This window comes from Bos grunniens, chromosome 3, assembly GCF_055505025.1.
Source record: "Bos grunniens cultivar Pamir isolate PY7600 chromosome 3, Bosgru_T2T1.0, whole genome shotgun sequence".
In the NCBI taxonomy this organism is placed as follows: Eukaryota; Metazoa; Chordata; class Mammalia; order Artiodactyla; family Bovidae; genus Bos; species Bos grunniens.
Genome location: NC_141167.1, coordinates 19,661,809 through 19,680,904, shown reverse-complemented (window position 1 = coordinate 19,680,904; position 19,096 = coordinate 19,661,809). Strand labels below are relative to the sequence as shown.

General features: G+C 51.4%; 1 protein-coding gene across 50 annotated transcripts in view; it reads left to right on the top strand.

Annotated features, from left to right (window-relative positions):
• ERI3 (ERI1 exoribonuclease family member 3) overlaps nt 1–19,096 on the top strand; it is a 131,121-nt gene that overhangs the window by 40,628 nt on the left and 71,397 nt on the right. For 32 of the 50 annotated variants that reach the window (XR_015157945.1, XR_015157947.1, XR_015157946.1 and 29 more), the window contains 2 exons: nt 546–605; nt 4,811–4,902. Coding sequence is in view for 45 of the 50 variants with exons in the window: in XM_086384944.1 (XP_086241070.1) it covers nt 546–605; nt 4,811–4,902 (152 nt within the window). In the remaining 5 variants the exon portion in view is untranslated. Of the gene's footprint in view, nt 1–545; nt 606–4,810; nt 4,903–8,081; nt 8,145–19,096 lie in introns of all 50 variants that reach the window. The other 18 variants (XR_015157949.1, XM_086384665.1, XM_086384761.1 and 15 more) reach the window with 1 other exon arrangement.

Sequence of the window (19,096 nt, the reverse complement as noted above, 5' to 3'; positions counted from 1 at the left end):
CAATGCGGGAAACCTGGGTTCAATCCCTGGGTTGGAAAGATCCCTCAGCCTACATGAAAACTAAAGCCTTGATAGCTTCCCTGATGGCTCAGCTGGTAAAGAATCTGCCTGCAATGTGGGAGACCTGGATTTGATCCCTGGGTTGGGAAGATTTCCTGGAGGAGGGCATGGCAGCCCACTCCAGTATTCTTGCCTAGAGAATCCCCATGACAGAGGAGCCTGGCGGACTACTAGCACAGTAATTCGGGAGGAGTTATTGCACCTACTGAATACAAAAGATGTGTAAAGTCGTATTTTCTGCAAAATGAAAGCTGAAAACAGGTCTGAGACCCAGCCCATGCTCCCTATGTGGATATGTACCCGCATCTCGGGGCAGGAAGTTGTGGGGGTACGTGATCCCCAAGGCTTCTGCCAGGTTTGGAGCCTACAGCTGTGCAGGTCAGAGGCTTTTACTGTAGAAGGAGGAAAACAGAAAAGACTCCAGTCCAGCTTTGAGTTCCTGCATCCCCGGTTTCCACCCATAGGCTATTTCTCTTTCCTTTCAGCTCACCGGGATTATTCAAGCCATGGTGGATGGTCAGCCAAGCCTGCAGCAAGTGCTGGAGGTAGGTTGAGTGACCTTTAATTCCTGACCTCTGACCCCTTCCTGCCACCTTCCTCTCCCTCCCCTCCTGAGAATGTAGCCATGTAATTTGACTATGATTATGGCTTGATTAGAATAACATTTGCTGTCACATCAGTGACATGCTGTTGAGAGTATTGAACCATTGATCTGTCATCTCCAGCTGTTCCTGTCAGGGTTACTGACAAGATGTCCGCGCGCCCCCGGGAGTCAGTGGAGGCCCCGCCTGCTCGCAGCCCGAGGCTGTTGCTGGCCGGTGGCTCCGGTGACTCGGGCAGCCTGCGCTGGGAGCAGGGGAGCCGAGCTGCGGCACTGCGGGCGGCCCCGGGGACTGGAGGTGTTTTTGTTTAGCTTTAGTGTTGGCTTCTTGTGGCATGTGAGCACTTCATTAACTCACCCAGAACTCCCCATTGATGGCTTTTGTTTGCTGTCAGCTCCTCCAGGAGGTGCGGCCGGCCCGCCTGCCCCACTGCAGCTTGCCGCTGGATGCATTGTGCCTGTCAGGGGTGCGGAGGCTGCACTGGGTAATGATTACTAATCAGAATAATTACAACAATTGCCTATGTGAGGAAAATCAAATTAAAGGCTTTAGAACCCTTGGCAGAGACCACACTTCTGGGATATTCTCCTTGGGGAGCTGGAAAAGGTTAAGACGCTGCTTCTCGTGCTCCAGCCTAGGGAATCGGGAAGCCGTGCTTGGCCTCAGCTCATCTCCCACCCCCGCTGGCCTGGAGTTTGCAGAGAGGGAGAGAGCCCCCCTCCCCTTCCTTCTCTAGGGGGAGGGGAGAGGCGAAAAAGCCTGTGGATCGCATTAGGTGCTTTATTTATCCTTAAGAGCAACACGCCCAAAGCTGTGCCCCATCGCAGGAGCAAGCCGTGTGTCTGGGAGGACAGCAGAGCGCACCTACGCTGGAGGGAGTAGGGTGGTGGCAGGGAGAGGGAGGACGATCTTTTTCTTGAGCCCAGAGGGCCTGTCCCATGGAGGAGAGAAATGCAGACTGAGTTTCCTGGGGCTCCTCAGGGTGGAACTAGGGCCAGAGAGACAGGTCTAGGCTCACCCAGTGGCCGAATATGTTCCTGGTCCCAGGGAGCATGCAGGCCCAGGTTCTGTGGCTGGTCAGGCTCTTGAAGGGTTGGGAGAAGATGAGCCCTGAAGTGTCTCCCAGCCCCACTGACCCTCTTCTTGGGTGGGGAGATTCACCCCTATGACTAAGGGGTCTCCTCAGCCTGGACTGCTCTGTCCAAGACCAGACTCAAGGAGAAAGAGGGGACCCTTCCATCCCTGTCTTCCAGCCAGCATCCCAGAGCGAGGCCAGGGGACAGGCAGCTTTTCCCTGGAGTGTCTCTGGCTGGGATCTTGGGAGGAAGATGCTTTTTCTGGGCCAGCACCAAACCAGGGCTGTTGAGGTTATGGAGTTTTCTCCTGACTGGTGCTGGTTGAGGGGGAGGTTGGTCTTCAGGAGGCTTCCTCCTGCTGACCCCGAGCCAACCCTGAAACAGGGTGCTCAGAGGAGTCTGAGTCTCACCCAGTCTCAGTGTACTTTGTGGGTGAAGAGGGGAGATTGCTGGCATTGAGGGAGTCTCTGGGGGCTCGAGGAGACCAGACTGGGCTCTGCTTTTTCCCATGAGTCCTGAGCTGGTTAAAGAGCTGAGGAGCTAGTTCTCATCCTAACCAAGGCCTTGAGCAGATGGCCAGATGGGTGTTTGTTGAACACATTTGTTCTTAGCCGGTCTCAGACTGGGCTTCTCCACACCTTCAGTAGCCGGGAAGGCTGGCTCCTGCGGGTTGTCTTGGTGGTTCCTCCAGCCATCTCTCCATTCAAACAGAGAAGGGAAGGAAAAGGACAGGCTTGATTCCAAACACATGACTTCCCTGGACAGCCTTGTAGCAGAAGCTGCTCACTGAATACCTGCTGCATGAGTGAATGGCCTTGGCCCTAAGCTTCCAAGGAGCAGTGAGTGCTTCCCATGGTAGAGGCCTGGTCTTGCTGGGCGTTGCCTCCTGACAGTCCTGTCCTGTCCTGCTCTCTTTTCCAGGACCACTGTGCAGGAGTTGGGGCGTTGGGGAGCCCCCTAGCAGGTGGGGCACTTACCTTGGGGATTTAAGGCCAGTGAACCGGAGCGAGATTAGCTGACTTAGGGAGCTCCAGGTTTGCCTTACCTCTTTTCTTATGTAATGTCTACCTAATTTTCTTTAGGTGACCCTAGGGAAAGGATGCATGTGTGCATGCATGTGTGTGTGTGCGTGTGTGTCCGTGCAAGGGCTGGGGCCAGAGTGGCCCAGGAGACACACATTCAGCAGTGGAACGTCCAGAATTTAGCTGCCGGGGAGACCCTTGCACTGAAGAGGATGCTCTGGGGTGCAGACTGTGAAGAGGGTCTGCAGAGTCTGGCCCTGATGTCCCAGGAGGTAGGGCTGCCGTAGCCATGAAACTGCATGGGACCATCGGCCCTGCTCCAGGACTGCTTCAGCTGGGCCAGACCTCCAGCATCTCTGAGGATCCAGGAAGCCCAGGGTTATCATGGGCTCTCCATTATCTGCTGCATACACAAGGCCTTCACAGTCTGGCCTCCCCCAGCCTCATTTCCTGCCCTTCCTTTCAGTCACTGCAGAACTCCAGTCACATTACTTCTTACTCATATCTCAATCAAGAGATCGAGAAGGGACTGTGCTGGGTTAGGGATTAGGACAGTGAATAAGACACCTTAACAGCCCCTGCCTTCATGGTGCTGATAGTCTGGTGGGAAAGGCAGAATTTAAACAGACGATGTTGCTCAGACGCAGAATGTCTGTGCCTTTGCCTCCTGTCCTGTGTTCCAAGCTGTCAGGCAAACTCAGCCACCCAGCCACTAGTTCAGTCATCTTTATGCAGCCTTTCTGATGCCTTTCCCCGTGAAAGCTGGGGCTGGCCTCCACCTCTTCTTGGTCCGATGGCATCCTGGGTGCTTCTCCATTGATGCCTCTGTTGCATTGTATTAAGATGATCTGTCTTCCTCCCCTTCCCAGCCTGCTGTCTATTTTTAGGTAGGCACTTAATCCATTATCACATATAATTCACAAAACAACCCTGTAAGGTTAGTCATCCTACCTCGTTTTATAGATGAAGGAAACTGAAGTTCAGAGGGGTTAAATGACTTTTAAATGACTTCTCATCAGTGACACAGCCAGGATATAGAAGAGCCAAGGTTAGAACCCAGATGTGTCTGATTTTTCAATCCCGAGTTTCTAACGACTGTGCGATATAGCCTTTAAAAATAATCCCCCTGTGTGAGTGGCACAGCGGTGTGATCTGCTGCACTCTTGCCCCATGCCTGGGATCTTCTGAAAAGTAGGCACTGCTTCGTGAATTCTTTATGATAATTCTCTCGTTATATACTGATTTTAATATTTGTACTTGCAGTGTGAGTGCAAATAATAAAATGGATCCAAGGGATGAAGGGGAAGAAAGACTTAAAATGTCTTTAGGAGCAGTTTCTTTCCCTGTCTAGGAATTGAGCTCAGCCTTCAAAAGATTCTGCTGAATTTGAATCCCCAACCAGGAGGAGAAAAATACAGATTCTGGGACCAGTTGATGAACTTCTAGCGACTGGAGCAGGCTGTGCTTTCCCAGTTGTCAGAATAGGGCTACAGCCCGGCAGAGGAGCCTCTTCTGCTAGCCTCTTGGGGAAAGTTAACTTGACCTTCGTTTGGAGAATAAGTAAATTAATACATTTGGTTAGTAAACATTTGGTGGGAGGGTGGAATGACTAAACAAGCAAACGATCCTATGGAGTTCCCTGCTTGGGGGCCTCTTCCAGCCTGTTCTCATGGTCCAGGCCAACCTGTGTCTGTGCTAGGCAGTACCTTTGTTTGAGGACCAGAGGTATTTGGACTGACCTACTGGCTTCTGTCCTTATCCTGTCCAGGGTGGGCTGCCAGGCACCGGGAGAGTGGAGGGGCACCCTGCCCCCCACCACCCCTCTAGCACTTGGGCTTGTGGGATCTGCCTGCAGGGATCATCCTGCCAGGGCCTCCATAGTTCTGAGCCAAGGCTGAGAGCCCAGAGTGGAGCTGTGGTAGGATAAGATTACAGTTTTCTCCTGCTCTGATTACAAGCAGCTTATCTGCGTTTCACTGTTGTGGCTCTTCAGAGACTCAGGGAAAAAAAAAATGGAAAATCTCATCTGTTCTTGTTGTGTACTTTTCAGAGGGTCGATGAGTGGATGGCGAAGGAAGGCCTCTTAGATCCAAACGTCAAGTCAATTTTTGTCACCTGTGGAGACTGGGACTTAAAAGTCATGTGAGTATGAGCAGGACTCCTTTGCTGACAGGGCTCGGAACCTGCGGGACCAGGTTTTGCCTTTTACAGTCTCAAATGTCCAAACCTACAGGGCAGCTGGGTCAGGCAGTCTTGGATCTGGGGGCTGGCTGGGCAGAACGAGGGCTGGGAGCTCTGCCTTCTACCTCTGGATGGACCTTTCCAGCCCTGCTGTTGCCTTCTTACCTGTGCTAGGAGAGCTCTTCCTATTGTGGGCTACACGTTACTGCCCTGAAAGAAAGGAGTTAAAAGAGGGTCTTTAATTTTCTTCTAAACCAAGTACATAGTATTTACTCTTCTAAATGCTTTAGAAATAGTAACTCATTTACTAACCCTTGGGACTCTTATTATTCCTATTTTATAGATGAAGACATTCAGGCGCAGAGAGGTTAAGTATCTTGCCCAGGGACACACACAGCCAGAATTAAGACCCAGGCAACCTGGCTCCAAGGTCCATCTTCCTAACCGTGATGCTATGTTAGGCTCTCATGTGGGATGCGAGGCCCTGATGATCCCACAGAGAGCCCAGGGTGGGGATGGGAGAGGGATGCTGCTGCCGGGTCACCAGCCTCCTCTTTTCCTCCCTTGTCCCCACTGCTTTTTCTCCTTTGTCTCCTGGTCTTGTCCCAGTTCTGGAAGACAGAGCTGGTTCCTTTGCTGGGTTGACACTTCGGCCTCTTGTCTACCCTCATGGATACCTGGCTTCAGAAAGTCCCCAGGGAACGAAAGCAGGGTGGAGGTTGGGCAGTAGGGGGGCGCTGTGTGCTGAGCACTGATAGGATCCATACCTCTGTGATCTTTGTGACTGAAGGCAGCAACGAGCATTCTGTGTGTGTATGTGTGTGAGTTTTTGAGCATAGGATGGCGTATTGGTGGGGGTGGGGAGCCATGGCTCTGGAGTGACATTTCCTTCCAATTCAGGCATTATTTTCTCACCAAGATCCTTTTTATGCCTTTTGCTGGGCATTGAGGTGAAGTTCTGCACCCGGGTGGCTGTCTAGCCTGCTACTGGACCCAACCCTCTAGGTGAGGCGGGAGGAAGAGCAGGCCCAGGTCACATACTCGCCCGCACACCTGTCTCCCCCAGGCCTGAGATCATGTGTGTGCACTGACTGCGTACCACACGCTCCAGAGCTCCCCGTGACACTCATTGTTGGGGAACTTACAGGGGCTGTGCCTGGAGGCAGAGCTGAGTCAGGGGACGGTTCCGAGGAGAGGGTGAGGAGGAAGAATGCTGTTGCTCTGGTTTACAGCGTTCCATATCCTGAGCAGCTCTGAGCACTCAAGTGAGAAGGGACTCCTGGGGAGGGAGCTCCAACACAGGAGACGGTATCCGGGGTGGGGCAGGGTACAGGCTGACACCCAGGGTTCTAGGGCTCGTGTGGCCCAGGCCAGAGGCCTGGTTTCTCTAGTTAGCTGAGACTCCCGCTCTCCCAGTGGCTTTCTCTCTTTGGCGTGTTCATGTCCCAAACACCCAATTTCAGCATCTTCTGTGATAGGGGTGAATGGCGTGTGCTTGTATGCGTATGTGAGAGCTTTCCTGCCCATGATGTTGGGGACTATCTGGCTGGGCCTCCAAAGCTTGGGGTCGGTTTCTCCATGACAAGGAGAGGGGATGGCTGGCATTGGAAGCCTTGGCATGGCGGGCCCTGGACAAATCTTGGTGACTTAGGAGGCTGCTTTGCATCTTGATGGAACTGTTGTCATCAATAAGAGGGATCGGGCTGGGGAGTCAGAGCACATGTGAAAGGAAAATCAGATGTTAATGAGCACAGTTTCTGGGTTACTCTTTTCCTTTACCTCCTGGAGAGAAGCTGTTTCACTTTTTTATTTTAACTACTAAGGGAGTGAGGGAATAAAGGAAAAAAAGAAAACGTGAAAATGACAGCTAACATCAGTTTCAAGAACTACGTTTTATGTTTCTGATCTTATTTCTTAGTTGATATTTCTATTGTAACATTACTACTCTATGATGCCAAAAGAATTTCATTAAACGGAAGAAATTAGATCAGTTGGGAGATGAAGGAAAAACAACCAGTTAGATTGGCAGAATCTTAAAATCCATAACTTGTTTAGGCACGGAAGGTTGAAGTGTGTTCCCCCAGCATAAGTGCCAGGGCCTCTGAGAAGGCAAACAAATAGAGACACCGTCTCTGCTCTCGAGGTAGCTCATGGTACAAGCAAGGAGCAAGGGTATAAAAAGGAAGGGAAAAGAGTGATGCATGTGTAACAAATCAGGAATAAGAAATTAAGGCACCAGATACAAACAATACACCCTTTTGAAAGTGGCAGTGACTGTGATAAAGTACAATTTTTAAATGTGTTAATGAGCACATGCCATGTGTCTCTCAGTCTCCTACCTGTCTTCTTGGGTAGGAGGTGGTGTCTCTCTTTTATAGGTGAGAAAACAAAGGCAAATTAAAACCTGATGCTCAAATTGGTAGACCCAGCTAGGCAGAATGGAATTCTTAAGGCCACATGGCTTCCAGAAGAGATGACTGGGGCAGACTTTGGCGGCTGATTTGGGTCTGGCTCGTGAAGGCCAGCCAAGCTCTGGAAGCGAGAGTGCAGGGAGGAGTCAGATGTCTGGTGGCAGGGGCGGGGGGAGGAGAGCTCTGTGGCCGCCTTTTCGAAGCAGGATTCCCGTAACTGCTGGGAAGGCTCTTAATTAAATGTGTAACAAAATAAAAACAGCCAGAGAGGAAACCTAAGCAGCGCTGCGTGACGGCGCACAGCTTCTCCGTGTTCCCGGAGCCTCTTGTCAGATGGCTCTCGTCAGAAGCATCACCTTCTCTCATGCCTGGTAAAGCCTGCTGATGAGCCTGACAAGGGTGGTGGTAAACTGACCTAACAACTTGTTAGTATGTGGCTCACTTCTTGTTTTGACATCTATTTTCAAATTTAAGTCTAAGGAACTCAGCAAATATTTTCATTTCCCACTCTAGTCTCTCCGAGCCACGCTCCCTCTTGTTGCTGCTCCCCCCGCCCCCTGCCCCCAGCAGCCTCCCTCTCCCTGCAGCCAGCTGCACATCACTTTGTTGGAAAGGGCCTGATTAGTGTGGCACTGAGAAATGGGGACTGAAGTGGCAGTGGAAATCCCACTGGAGAAAAGAAATCTCCCCCCATCCTAACAAATTAATTTTGTGTCCGTCTTTTGTCAGCCTGAATGGGGTGATACTCAGGTTTACGTGGGCTTTGAAGCTGTCGTCACAGATTCCGCTCAGGTGGGTTTTAATACAGTGGGTGCAGATTTCATTTTCCTTCTAAACGTTTTTAAGAAACGACACTTGTGGTTTTGGCTCTTGGTCGGCTTGCCTTCCCTACCTGACCTGCCTTTCCATTGCCTTACCTGTTGTTTCCTGAAGCTCCTTGTAGAGTTTAGTGTTCTTTCACAGTGTTCTCTCTCCTCTGCTTATCCAGGCTCTGTATTGTCTCTGTAAAGGGCGTCTGTCTTTGGCATGGTGGGAGGATAGGGAAGATGCAGTGAGGATGGACATCTGCACAGGCGCTGCCTTTGAGGAGCTTACCTTTTCACCTGTAGTTTGGAGACATGGGTTTGCCAGCTGAACGGCCAGAAGACCCAGTCAGGAGGCATTCTAGGCACAGGTGCTTAGAAGCTAGGCCACAGGGTTTCGCAGTGGCTTGTGGGTTTAAGAAGAGGAGCAGATCAGGAGGACTTGGGTTTGCAGAGTGGGCTGGGGGATAAGAAGAGCTGATATGAGGGTGGACCTGGTCCTCCGTGCCTCAGGGGAAGAGGCCCTTTGGAGGAGGGGGTCAGGATGATCAGATCCCGCTGTGGAGGAGCAGGATCCAGGGGTCCACTCCGGGTCTGCCGGGAGTGCCCTCATGCAGCTTCCCCTCAGCTTGGGAGCAGGGCGTTTTCCTGCTGTTGGAGGCCAAATGTGTGAGTGCAGGGCTGTCATTTGACTTAGGTGTTTCCCCTGCTCTCCTTGTGCACTTCGCATACCACACCCCTCTGTTGGTCTGTGCAGATGTGGACCAGAAAGTCTGGAGATCAAAAGATATTTAACATTTAACATAAGTTTGTGTGAGACCATCTGAACTAATATTTTGCAACGAAAAACTCAGCCACCTGGGTAGCAAACAGTTTGAAAAAATAATGATAATTTATAAGAATGGCAACTAGGGGAGAGCTCTTAATACTAGGCTGTCTAGCTAAAGAAAATGAGATCTATTTCAGTTACTTCCATACTCGGACATGAAATTTTTTGTATTATTTTGTTCTTAATCCATCATGAAGAAGACCTAGTCAGGAGGCAGGTGGAAGCACCTCTGTGAAGTCACTCCTGAATTCACACTCCTTTTTTTTTTTTTTCCAGATGATTGAAACCATTCTAGACTACATGGCTCTCCCTTCTTGTTTCAAGTACAGACAAACATTGTCTCTGAAAAAAAAAAAAGATACTTGCTCAAATTATCCTACTTACTGTTTGTTTTGGGAATACATACTCAACGGGGACTTGGGCTTCCCAGGTGGCACTTGTGGTAAAGAACTCACATGCCAATGCAGGAGACAAGAGATGTGGGTTTGATCCCTGGGTCAGGAAGGAGGAGAGCATGGCAACCCTCTCCAGTATTTTCGCCTGGAGAACCCCATGGGCAGAGGAGCCTGGTGGGCTACAGTTCATAGGGTCACAAAGAGTTGGATACAGTTGAAGCGACTTAGTGCGCACGAGTACACACACACACACACGCGCACACACACACACACACACACACACACACACACACTCTGTCTCAACAGGGACTGCTGAGGGTCACGCAGCCAGGACGATGGGAGAGCAGAGAGTGCTGTCTTCTGGAGAGAGGTCCCATGGCAGAGGAAGCACATGCCGGGGAGGACTCTGTGGGGTACACAGTACCTCGCGGGATGTGTAGGTGGCATCTGAAAGGCTTGCTGGGGGTCCTCCTGGGCCCTCTTGGCATCTCTCCTCAGCCTACTTCCTCCTTCTTGAAGCACTCTTCATTTCTACTTATGTCTCCTGTTTCTCTGACTTTTTCCTTCCTTTTCCTATGATTCTTTTTTCCTTTTCTCTTAAATTTGGTGTTTCTTAACTACTGGCATTTCTTTGATCTCTCTCCTAGCTGTCTTTTCTTTGTATCCTACACACTCACACTTATGGGAGTGATCTCATCTATTTCTCAGCCTCAGCTATTCTCTGTATGCTGTCTTCTCATCTTTTCCTCTATATGAGAAATGGAACCAACATGCAGCAGTGATCCCACTGGAGAAAAGGAATCTGTTCCCTTTGCCATCTGAACTCTGAGCCTTCATATCCAGCTCCTCTTCTCTATCTTACCTAGATACCCTTAAAGCTTGTGCTTAGTTGCTCAGTCGTGTCTGACTGTTTGCGACCCCATCAACTGTAACCTGCCAGGCTCCTCTGTCCATGGGCTTTTTCAGGCAAGAATACTGGAGTGGGTTGCCATTCTCTCCTCCAGGGAATCTTCCCAACTCAGGGATCAAACCCACGTCTCCTCTATTGCAGGTGGACTCTTTACCTGCTGAGCTATCAAGGAAGCCTTAAAACTTAAAGCTCAGGTGCTATTTTTTCTCCCAACACCTTGTCTTTCAGCATTTTCTTGAATAATGACTCACTGGTACCATCTACTCAGTAGTTCTGTCAGAAAACTGAAAATCTTCCTTGGTTCCCCCCTCTAGCCATAACCAGTTAATTGCCAGACCCTATGATCCTTTCTCCCAGAGGTTTCTCACAGTTGTTGCCGCCTTTCCAAACCCACTACCCCTGCCCTAGTTCAGGTCACCTTGTTCTTCTTGGATTCCTACGAATGTCTTCTTGCTCATTGGTCTCTCCAGCTGTCCTGTTTCTTATATTTCTTTCTCCTAATTGTAGCAGATTACATCATACCCACTTAACACCCTTCAAGGCTTCCCCTTGTCCTCTAGGCAAAGTCACACTGATTATTGAAGGTTTCAAGGCTCTTGTTTATTTCTCTAGCCTCATCTGTTGATGCTCTCTATGTACTCAGGCTCCCCCTACCCCTAGCCAGGTGCTCTAACTGGCCAGTTCCTAAGGATCCCTCCTAACATCTTTTTTTAGGTGCCTTCCTGTACGTTCCTGGAGTACATGTACTTATTCTTACATGAAATTGTGTTGTAGCTGCCTAGACTTGTCTGTCTCTTTCCCTAGATTGTGTGCACCATTATAACCCCAGGACAATGCCTGACATGTAGTAATTGTTCAATAAATGTGTGTTGAATAAATGACAACTAAGGCATGGAGTGGGCCTGTAGAATCCCTGCCCAGGAAGAATGGCAGCGGGTGGTAGTGAGTGGATTCAGGGAGAATGGAATGGAAGAAAAAATCTCAGATCCTCCTGCCCCAGACTGAGTGTGAGGGGGTAGAGGACTGCACTGCTCATGCCAAGAAGCTCCTGGGTTCCCCTGCCAGCACTGGATGTTGGGCCCTGCAGGGGGGTACTGGGTGAGATGGTGCAAGGGCCTGGGTGAGGGGGACAGGGCTTGGTCCTAGGAGCAATGTGAAGGGCTTTCTCTGAGACATTTGTGTCCCCAGGACTGAGGGCTAGAACTGATCTGGAAAAGTGACATCAGATAATAAGGATAGCCAACATTTATTGACTACTTACTACATACCAGGAGTCCTGCTGTGCTATTTATGTGTTATCTCATTTAATCCTTACTGCAATCCTATGAAATAAATTATTTTTTAACACATGAGGGAGGAAACTGGGGCACTGAGAGGTAAGTAAGTTGTCAAGGGCACACAGCCACTTTGTAGCAGGGATTTGAACTCTGGAAGCTGCCATGTTTGACCGCTTGGGTATCTGACCATCTGCTTCTGTCTTCCAGCATGGCTTTGGGCTTGGTGGGAGTGCCCTTCCTCCTCCCCTTTGTTTGCGCTGAGTGACAGAGCCTTGGGATGTTCTCTGACACCCTAGGCTTCTGGTACCTGGCTGGCGTTGGTTGGAGGGCTGGACCGTTGTGTTCGTTTTGCTCTGGGAACGTGGTTGGCCAGGAGATGTGGTGGGGGATGGCTTGGGGCTGTCTGAGAGGCTGCTTGCTGATCTACAAATGAATGGATCCTCAGATCATTGCCAATATTACTTTGGAAACCTCTGTTCTATAGTATCCTTGGAAGCACGTGGGGCATCTCATCGAGTCTCTAAGCTCGCGAGAACCTTGTCCATGGGTTTGCCAGTTGGTCCCGGCATGGAGCTGTATCACCTTTGATTAGCAGCCTGTTGGGGGGAGGGGCTCGAGTCAGAACTCCCTGGCAGTCCTGACTTGTCTCATTTCCTGATACTTTTATCTGTCACTGCAAGCGCTTGGGCTCCCCTCCTGAACTAATTAAGTTTGCATGTGTTTAGACACATTGCCAAATAGGACTTAGCAAAGCGGAACTGAGCTACATCTCTTTCTGAGTAGGGAAGGAAGGATATATGAATGCTCCACCACGAGGGCCAGGGAAAGCGTGGACGACACGCAGCCTGTGTGTACAGATGATAGGCATTCTGCCCTGGCCTCCCTGGGACACAGCAGGTCTGCAAAGCAGCCTTCTGATTGGCTGGCAGCAGCAGCTGAGGGCCCACCCTCCATCTCTCTAAGTGAACTGGGTGTTCTCAGAGGGCCGAGGATGGAGGATAGGCTCTGAAGTAGGATTTTTCTCCCAAGCACAAGCAAAACTGAACAGCAAGTTTAATGCGACTTGTAGGGTAAGTTTCGAGGCCTGTGTGCTGTTTGCTGCCAGCCTGAACCTACCCAGCTCCATGGCCTAAAACCACCTTTGTGGCTAGCAGAGTGCAGCCTCTGCAGGGCTGTGAGAAGTACGTTGGAAACATGGGGCACGTTTTCCCTTTTGCCTTGAAGACCCCAGGCCACTTTGCTCGGTCTCAGGATCGCTGTGGGGGAGAGAAGAAGTGTTGCTCAGGATCCCCCCACCCTGGAGGTGAGGTTCAGCCTAAGGGGTCAGTGCAGTGCGGTGTTGCCCACATGTTTCCACGTTAGACTGATGCCTGCCTTTTCCCGAGTGCTGGGTAGCCCGAGGTCTGAGATGGGCACACATACTTGGGTCCTGCCCACACAGCTGCAGACGTGGGGCCTTCCCACGTTGTGGACTCCTCCTCTGAGGTAGGGAGTGAGGGTATTTCCCATAGAAAGCAAGAGAAACAGCTGATTGCCATGGTCAGCGCTTTGATATAGCTGTGAAGCCCGTGGGTCAGCTTCCTGGCCACGAAGAGGCTCTCGGTAAGGCGAGATCAGCTCAGAGTCAGGCCAGGCTTGCACTGCACACCATGTGTGTGGGTGGGCTGGGGAGGGGCTTCTGGAGGTTGTATAGGAATTCTGGGCCTTTGAGCTGCAGCCTGAGCCCAGAGCGAACAAGAACCAGACCTTCTGCCCTCCCTTTAGTTTCCCTAGAGCCCTCTCGTCAGCAGAGGTGCATTGGGTTAGCCCCAAGAAGGCAGCTTGCGTTGATGGGGTCATGTTTCAGCTGCAGCTAATCCAAGTCACTCGATATAAATCTCTCCCTGCTGCCTCCCCACTCCCTCCCATCCCCAACCCACAGACAGGGAAATGAATCCTGGCCCTCGCCCTGAATACATCATGGCAGGCCTGCCTCTAATGAGAGAGGGCCATTCATTGTGGGGTGAAGCTCCCTGCAGAGCCTGGGATGCCATTAATTAAAGAAGAGCCACCTGAAGCCAGTCGTGCGGCACAGCCTGCCACGCTCAGATGGAGTGGTGGTGGGGTAGCCTCGTTAGCCTGACAACTCCTCGGGCCCAGGGTTCCTGGGTGCTGGGGAGCGAGGGGTGCCCCGCCTCCACCTGAGAGCTCCGGCCTCTGGAGCCAGCCTTCTCACAGATGTGGGCAAACCCCTTCCTGCACCTGTCCTGGGGCCAGGACCTGGCAGGAAAGGGGCTGCTGACGATGGGCTCGGCTAAGGATTACCCATCTCCAGCGTGTGGGCCTCAGGACAGGAGCAGGTTTCTGTGAAGTCCAAGCAGGCTCCTGGCTCCCAGCTGGCGCTCCTCCCCACCTTTCTCCACGTGGTCCTGGAGCTGCGGGTCGGCAGGCCATGCAGCCTGCAGCCTTCCCTCAGAGCCTGAGTCCAGGGAAGGACTGGAGGGACCTTCGGCCTGCAGGGACACTCGGGGAGAAAGAAGCTCTTCCATCAGGTCTGCGGGCACAGCCCCTCCCGGGCAGATAGCGCCTCTGGTATTCCAGTTTCTGGGCATTTCTAGGCTGCAGGGTGGGGCTCCAGTGGCAGACTCATCTCCTCTCCCCCTGGGAAGGTGTCGGAGGGTCTTAAGCACTTCAGTGGTTGTGGGAATCCCTGGAGTGGGAGTTCTGCTCAGTTAAAACCCTGATAAAAGACGGAGGTGTTTATGTAGTGGCTGGCCAGGCGCTGAGATGTTTCTGGTGGTGGGAGCCTGCTGTGGCGCTGCTGACTAGACGACTCTTTATTGCTTCATTGGTCCTGAGGTGAGTGTGGCTGCCAGGTGTCTGGTCCCCAATCTGATGGATAGAGTGCCCCTCGACCATCCTTGAGGGTCTTACCGCCTCCTTGCTGGCAGGAGGGGCCGTAGGCACTTGGACCTTGACCGTCACCTAGAGCTGGAGTGGATCAGCTGGTCTCTGCCTGGCTTGTCAGGAAGACAGATGGTTTCTGTGTCTGTGGCTCTTCTGGGCAGTGTCTGGAAGTCTGGTTCTGTGCTCCGTGGAAGAACCTGAGAGGCTCCTTCAGAGAGCCTCAGAACCAGCAGGGCATGGCTTGACCAGGGTGCCAGCTCTACTTCTGTGGAGTCTGCGTGGTCTGGAATAGAGGCTACCCCTGAGACTCAGGTGGCACTGCTTTGTGTTTTGAAAAGTTTTGGACCTTCACAGGCCTTGGCCATTAGTTTGGGTCCTTCTGTCCTCTGGCAAGGGCTTCCCAGATGGCGCTAGTGGTAAAGAACCTGCCTGCCAATGCAGGAGATGTAAGAGACGCAGGTTCAATCCCTGGATTGGGAAGATCCTCTGGAGGCGGGCATGGAAACCCACGCCAGTATTCTTGCCTGGAGAATCCCATGGACAGAGGAGCCTGGCAGGCTACCATCCATAGCGTCGCATGGAGTTGGACATGACTGAAGTGATGTCCTCTGGAAAATAGAGAGTGAAAAATGGGGGGCTTGTGTCCTGAACTCCAGGGAGAACTGAACTTCCACTGTTGATGCTAGAAAATATTTTTGTATGGGTGAGATACTTTTCGCGTGACTCTTGAGACCCAACTTAAAAAATTTTTTTTTTATTGTGGTTTCCCCAGCAGTCCAGTGGTTAAGACTCCACACTTTCAACACAGAGGGCTCAGGTTTGATCCCTAGTTGGGGAACTAAGATCCCACATGCCGTGTGGTACAGCCAGAAAAAGGAAAACCAAAAAAATGTTATCTTTTTAGAAATGGAAGTATGAAATAGGTACAGTAGGGTACATTCTGTATACAAGTGTGAAATGGTCAGCTCAGTATATTGTTATACATGTACACACTTGTGTGCCACCCAAGTCAAGGTGAACTTTTTGCATCATCCCAGAAAGTTTCCTCGTGCCCCTCTCCTGTCAGTAATGCCTACCCTCTTCTAGGTAACCACTACTCTGACTTCCGTTGCTTTGGGCTCATTTTCTTCTTTTTGGCTTTCATATACATGGACTCATACAAGATACACTCTTTTGAGTCTGACTTCCTTTGCTCAGTGTAATATACAAGAGATTCATCCGTGTCATCGTTGGTCGTTCAACCTATGTATTGCTGGGTAGGATTCCATTGTATTACTATACTGCAGTTGGTTTTTTTGTTGGACTATATACCTTCTTTTGGTCTTTTCATTCATGTTTACCAAATGAGTATGTGAAGGTTCAGTCTAATACGAGCATCTGCCTAGTCCTGTCAGCTTGTACTAATCTCCCTCGTCCTTTTCAACCTAATTCCAGCCCCTTAGACGTGTGGTCTTCCCTGTGTCTTGTGGAGTCTGCACTGGCCTTCCCTCTTTTCTGAACCCCCAATGAGAGAGGCTGACCCCAGGGGTGTGGAAGTGGCCTTTGAGCCCTAGTCACCCATTTATTTATTCTTTCGACAGATATTTATCGAGTGTCCATGATATGTCTATACTGTTCCAGGTACTGAGGACTTAGCAGTGAACAAAGAGATAAAACTTCTGAACGTCCTGCCTTCGGGGGGCTTTCATTTCAGTGCGTGCAGCCAGCACTGCCCTGTCTTTTGGACGCTGATGCCAGGAGACTTGGAGTCTTGTCTAGACTCCTTTGTCCCCTGGGATTCTGTAGGAGCTGAGTGGCAGTGGCCGTTGCCACCTTGACAGGGCCTCTCTCAGACTTTTGTGGGCTTTCGTCTTCCTTTTTTGCTGCTACTACTGCTTGGCAGTGAAAGGGTTTCTCAAGATTGGCGCATCCTTCCACTATCCTGGAGTCTGATTCCCTCTGTGAGAGGAGAGAATTAATCTCCAACTTTCCATGCCTGTAAGGTGAGTGACCTCTGTTTTGTCAGCGCTCGCCAGTCTGTCCTCTAATTCCCAGCCCGGGTTTATGTAGACATTACTTTGTGTTAAAGCAAACCACCAGCAGCTCTCTGGAGAAGGCAATGGCACCCCACTCCAGTACTCTTGCCTGGAAAATCCCATGGATGGAGGAGCCTGGTAGGCTGCAGTCCATGGGGTCACTAGGAGTCAGACACGACTGAGCGACTTCACTTTCACTTTTCACTTTCATGCATTGGAGAAGGAAATGGCAACCCACTCCAGTGTTCTTGCCTGGAGAATCCCAGGGACGGGGAGCCTGGTGGGCTGCCGTCTCTGGGGTCGCACAGAGTCGGACACGACTGAAGCAACTTAGCAGCAGCAGCAGCAGCAGCAGCAGCTCTCTTAGTGCGGATTCTGTCCTGATCTAGGCAGCTCAGAGAGGATCTCCTCACAGGTGCTCAGGCACCTGAGCATCTTTAGTCCTGAATGGTGTTTGGCAGGTTCAAGGAGGGAGGATGCCCTTCCACTGTGTATTCCCTAACCACCATCCGTGCCAGCTGCTTCTGAAATTGGTCACTGTGATCAGGCTCCTGAGAGCACAGAGGAGGCTGTGAACACCCCAGTGAGGAGGAAGTCAGGAAGCAGAGGGCTGGGAAGGTGTGGGCCAGGGAACCCAAAGCTGCCGCTGGCAGAGTGGCCCATGCCTGAATGATCTGTAGACTCTGGGGGCTTAGCTCTGTCGGGCTTTGGGAAGGGCGCCTATGAGCAGGTGGGATAAATTCTGTATCCCTGGCTAACGGGTGACACGACTCAGACTTGATAGTTCTGTAAAACTGTTTCTTCCAAAGCCTGCAAGGATGTTGGTTTGGGGAAGAAAGCCAGCCAGCCTAGAGAGTCCCGGGAGCCTGACAGGCCTTTTTCTCTGCGATTCTTTCTTGCAGGCAGCCCGAGGCAGCCTGTCTCTTTGTTAACAGAGTGACAGCAATGTGACACCATGGAAATAATTACTAACAAATCACGGTGCTGACTGCAAACAGCTCTCTGTCTTCAGAGGCATGTCAGGGTGCATTAGAGCAGGACTGGAGGAGCGGCACGTGGGGGCTGAGGCGCAGCCTGTGCTCAGACGCTCTCCTCTTCTTCCCCCACCCTGACCCCTTGCTGCTTTGTCTGACTTTCCTGCTCATGGCCTTAACCCACTAAGTCAGCCAAGGGACCCACTGGATAAGTAAGTGGCATATGGCTTCCTCTGGGCAGGTAGCTGGGACTCCCATCTTTGCTAGGGAACACCTGGGTGTGATGGGATGGTTAGATAGCATCACCGACTCAACGGACGTGAATTTGAGCAAACTGGGAGATAGTGGAGGGCAGAGAAGCCTGGCGTGCTACAGTCCATGGGGTCGCAAAGAGTTGGACACAACTTAGCGACTGAGCAATGACAGCCTGGGTAGTGATGAGATCCAGGAGTTTATCTGTTATGGGGCCCCCCGGAAGGGTAGAAGGGTGCTCCATTTTTGATGACTGTCTACCAGTCGGGACCAGCTTCACCTGCTGGTGGTTTTGGTGTGATGGAGAGTATTCATGCTAGCTGGACCCATAGTCTGGGAGAAGCTTTACATCTCAGTATTGGCTCTGCTCCCTTCCCCCACAGCCCTGGATTCTTCTTCAATTGCCATAGTCAATTTTGGGTAAGTCGACTTTGTCCATTCCCTCTTGGTTAGCAGAGTGATTGCTCTGACTGTCAGGGCTGTAAATAATGTTCTTGGTGTGTGTGGCTGGAGGCAGCCGTGTGGGGTGGGGAAAGGAGTGGAAGGAGGAGCAGCACTCCGCTGGCTCCCTCGCTGGCCCCCCTCCCCTCTCATACAATATTTATCCAGGGATGGGAGTCAGATGCAGCGACCTCAGGGTCACCCAGTTAAATAGCTTCTGAACCTCCCTGCATTCTAATTGCTGCAGTTGTCCTTTGCTCTGGAGACTTCTCCTCCCCATTGTCTGCTGAGGCACACGCTAATGGCTCTCCTCCTGGCCCTGCTGGGAGGCAGATGTGGGCTGGGGGGGTGTGGAAGGAGGGAGAGTGCTCACTGCTGCCTCCTTTTCCCCGGGGAGGAGGGAATCTGGGGCCTATTAACAAGTGGCTTCAGCATGGAGGAACACGGTCCCCTGCCTTCCTGCTGCCGCCTCCCCAGAGCTGGCTGGAGGAGACCCAGGAGGCGGGCCTGGTTGATGGGCCAAGGGGTTTTGCCCATTTCCAGTCCGATAAGCAGAACTGTGGGACTCGTGACTCCTGGAGGGCACAATCCATGGGGTCACAGAGAGTCGGACACTACTGAGCACGCACACGAGCGCCTCCTCTATATAAGGGCAGGCCCTTGAGTACTTGGCTGAGGAGCATCATCCTGTGTTTCAGTGGTCCTGCTTCTGTGGCTTGAAGACTTCTAATGAGTGGTATTTCCTATTGGAATATACTCCATTTTGCCCATAGATTGGCCAGATGCAAAAGCCTCCTTGGTCTCTGGTTGGTTTAGATGATTGATGATGGTAGCAGGTGTGCTGCAGTTGGTGATTTAAGAGTGGCACGTGCCATGCGTCTTCACTGGGACCTTCCTGTAAATGTCAGTTACCACCCATGGCAGTTCTTGTCTTCCGAGGAAGACTGTTGGAAACTACCATT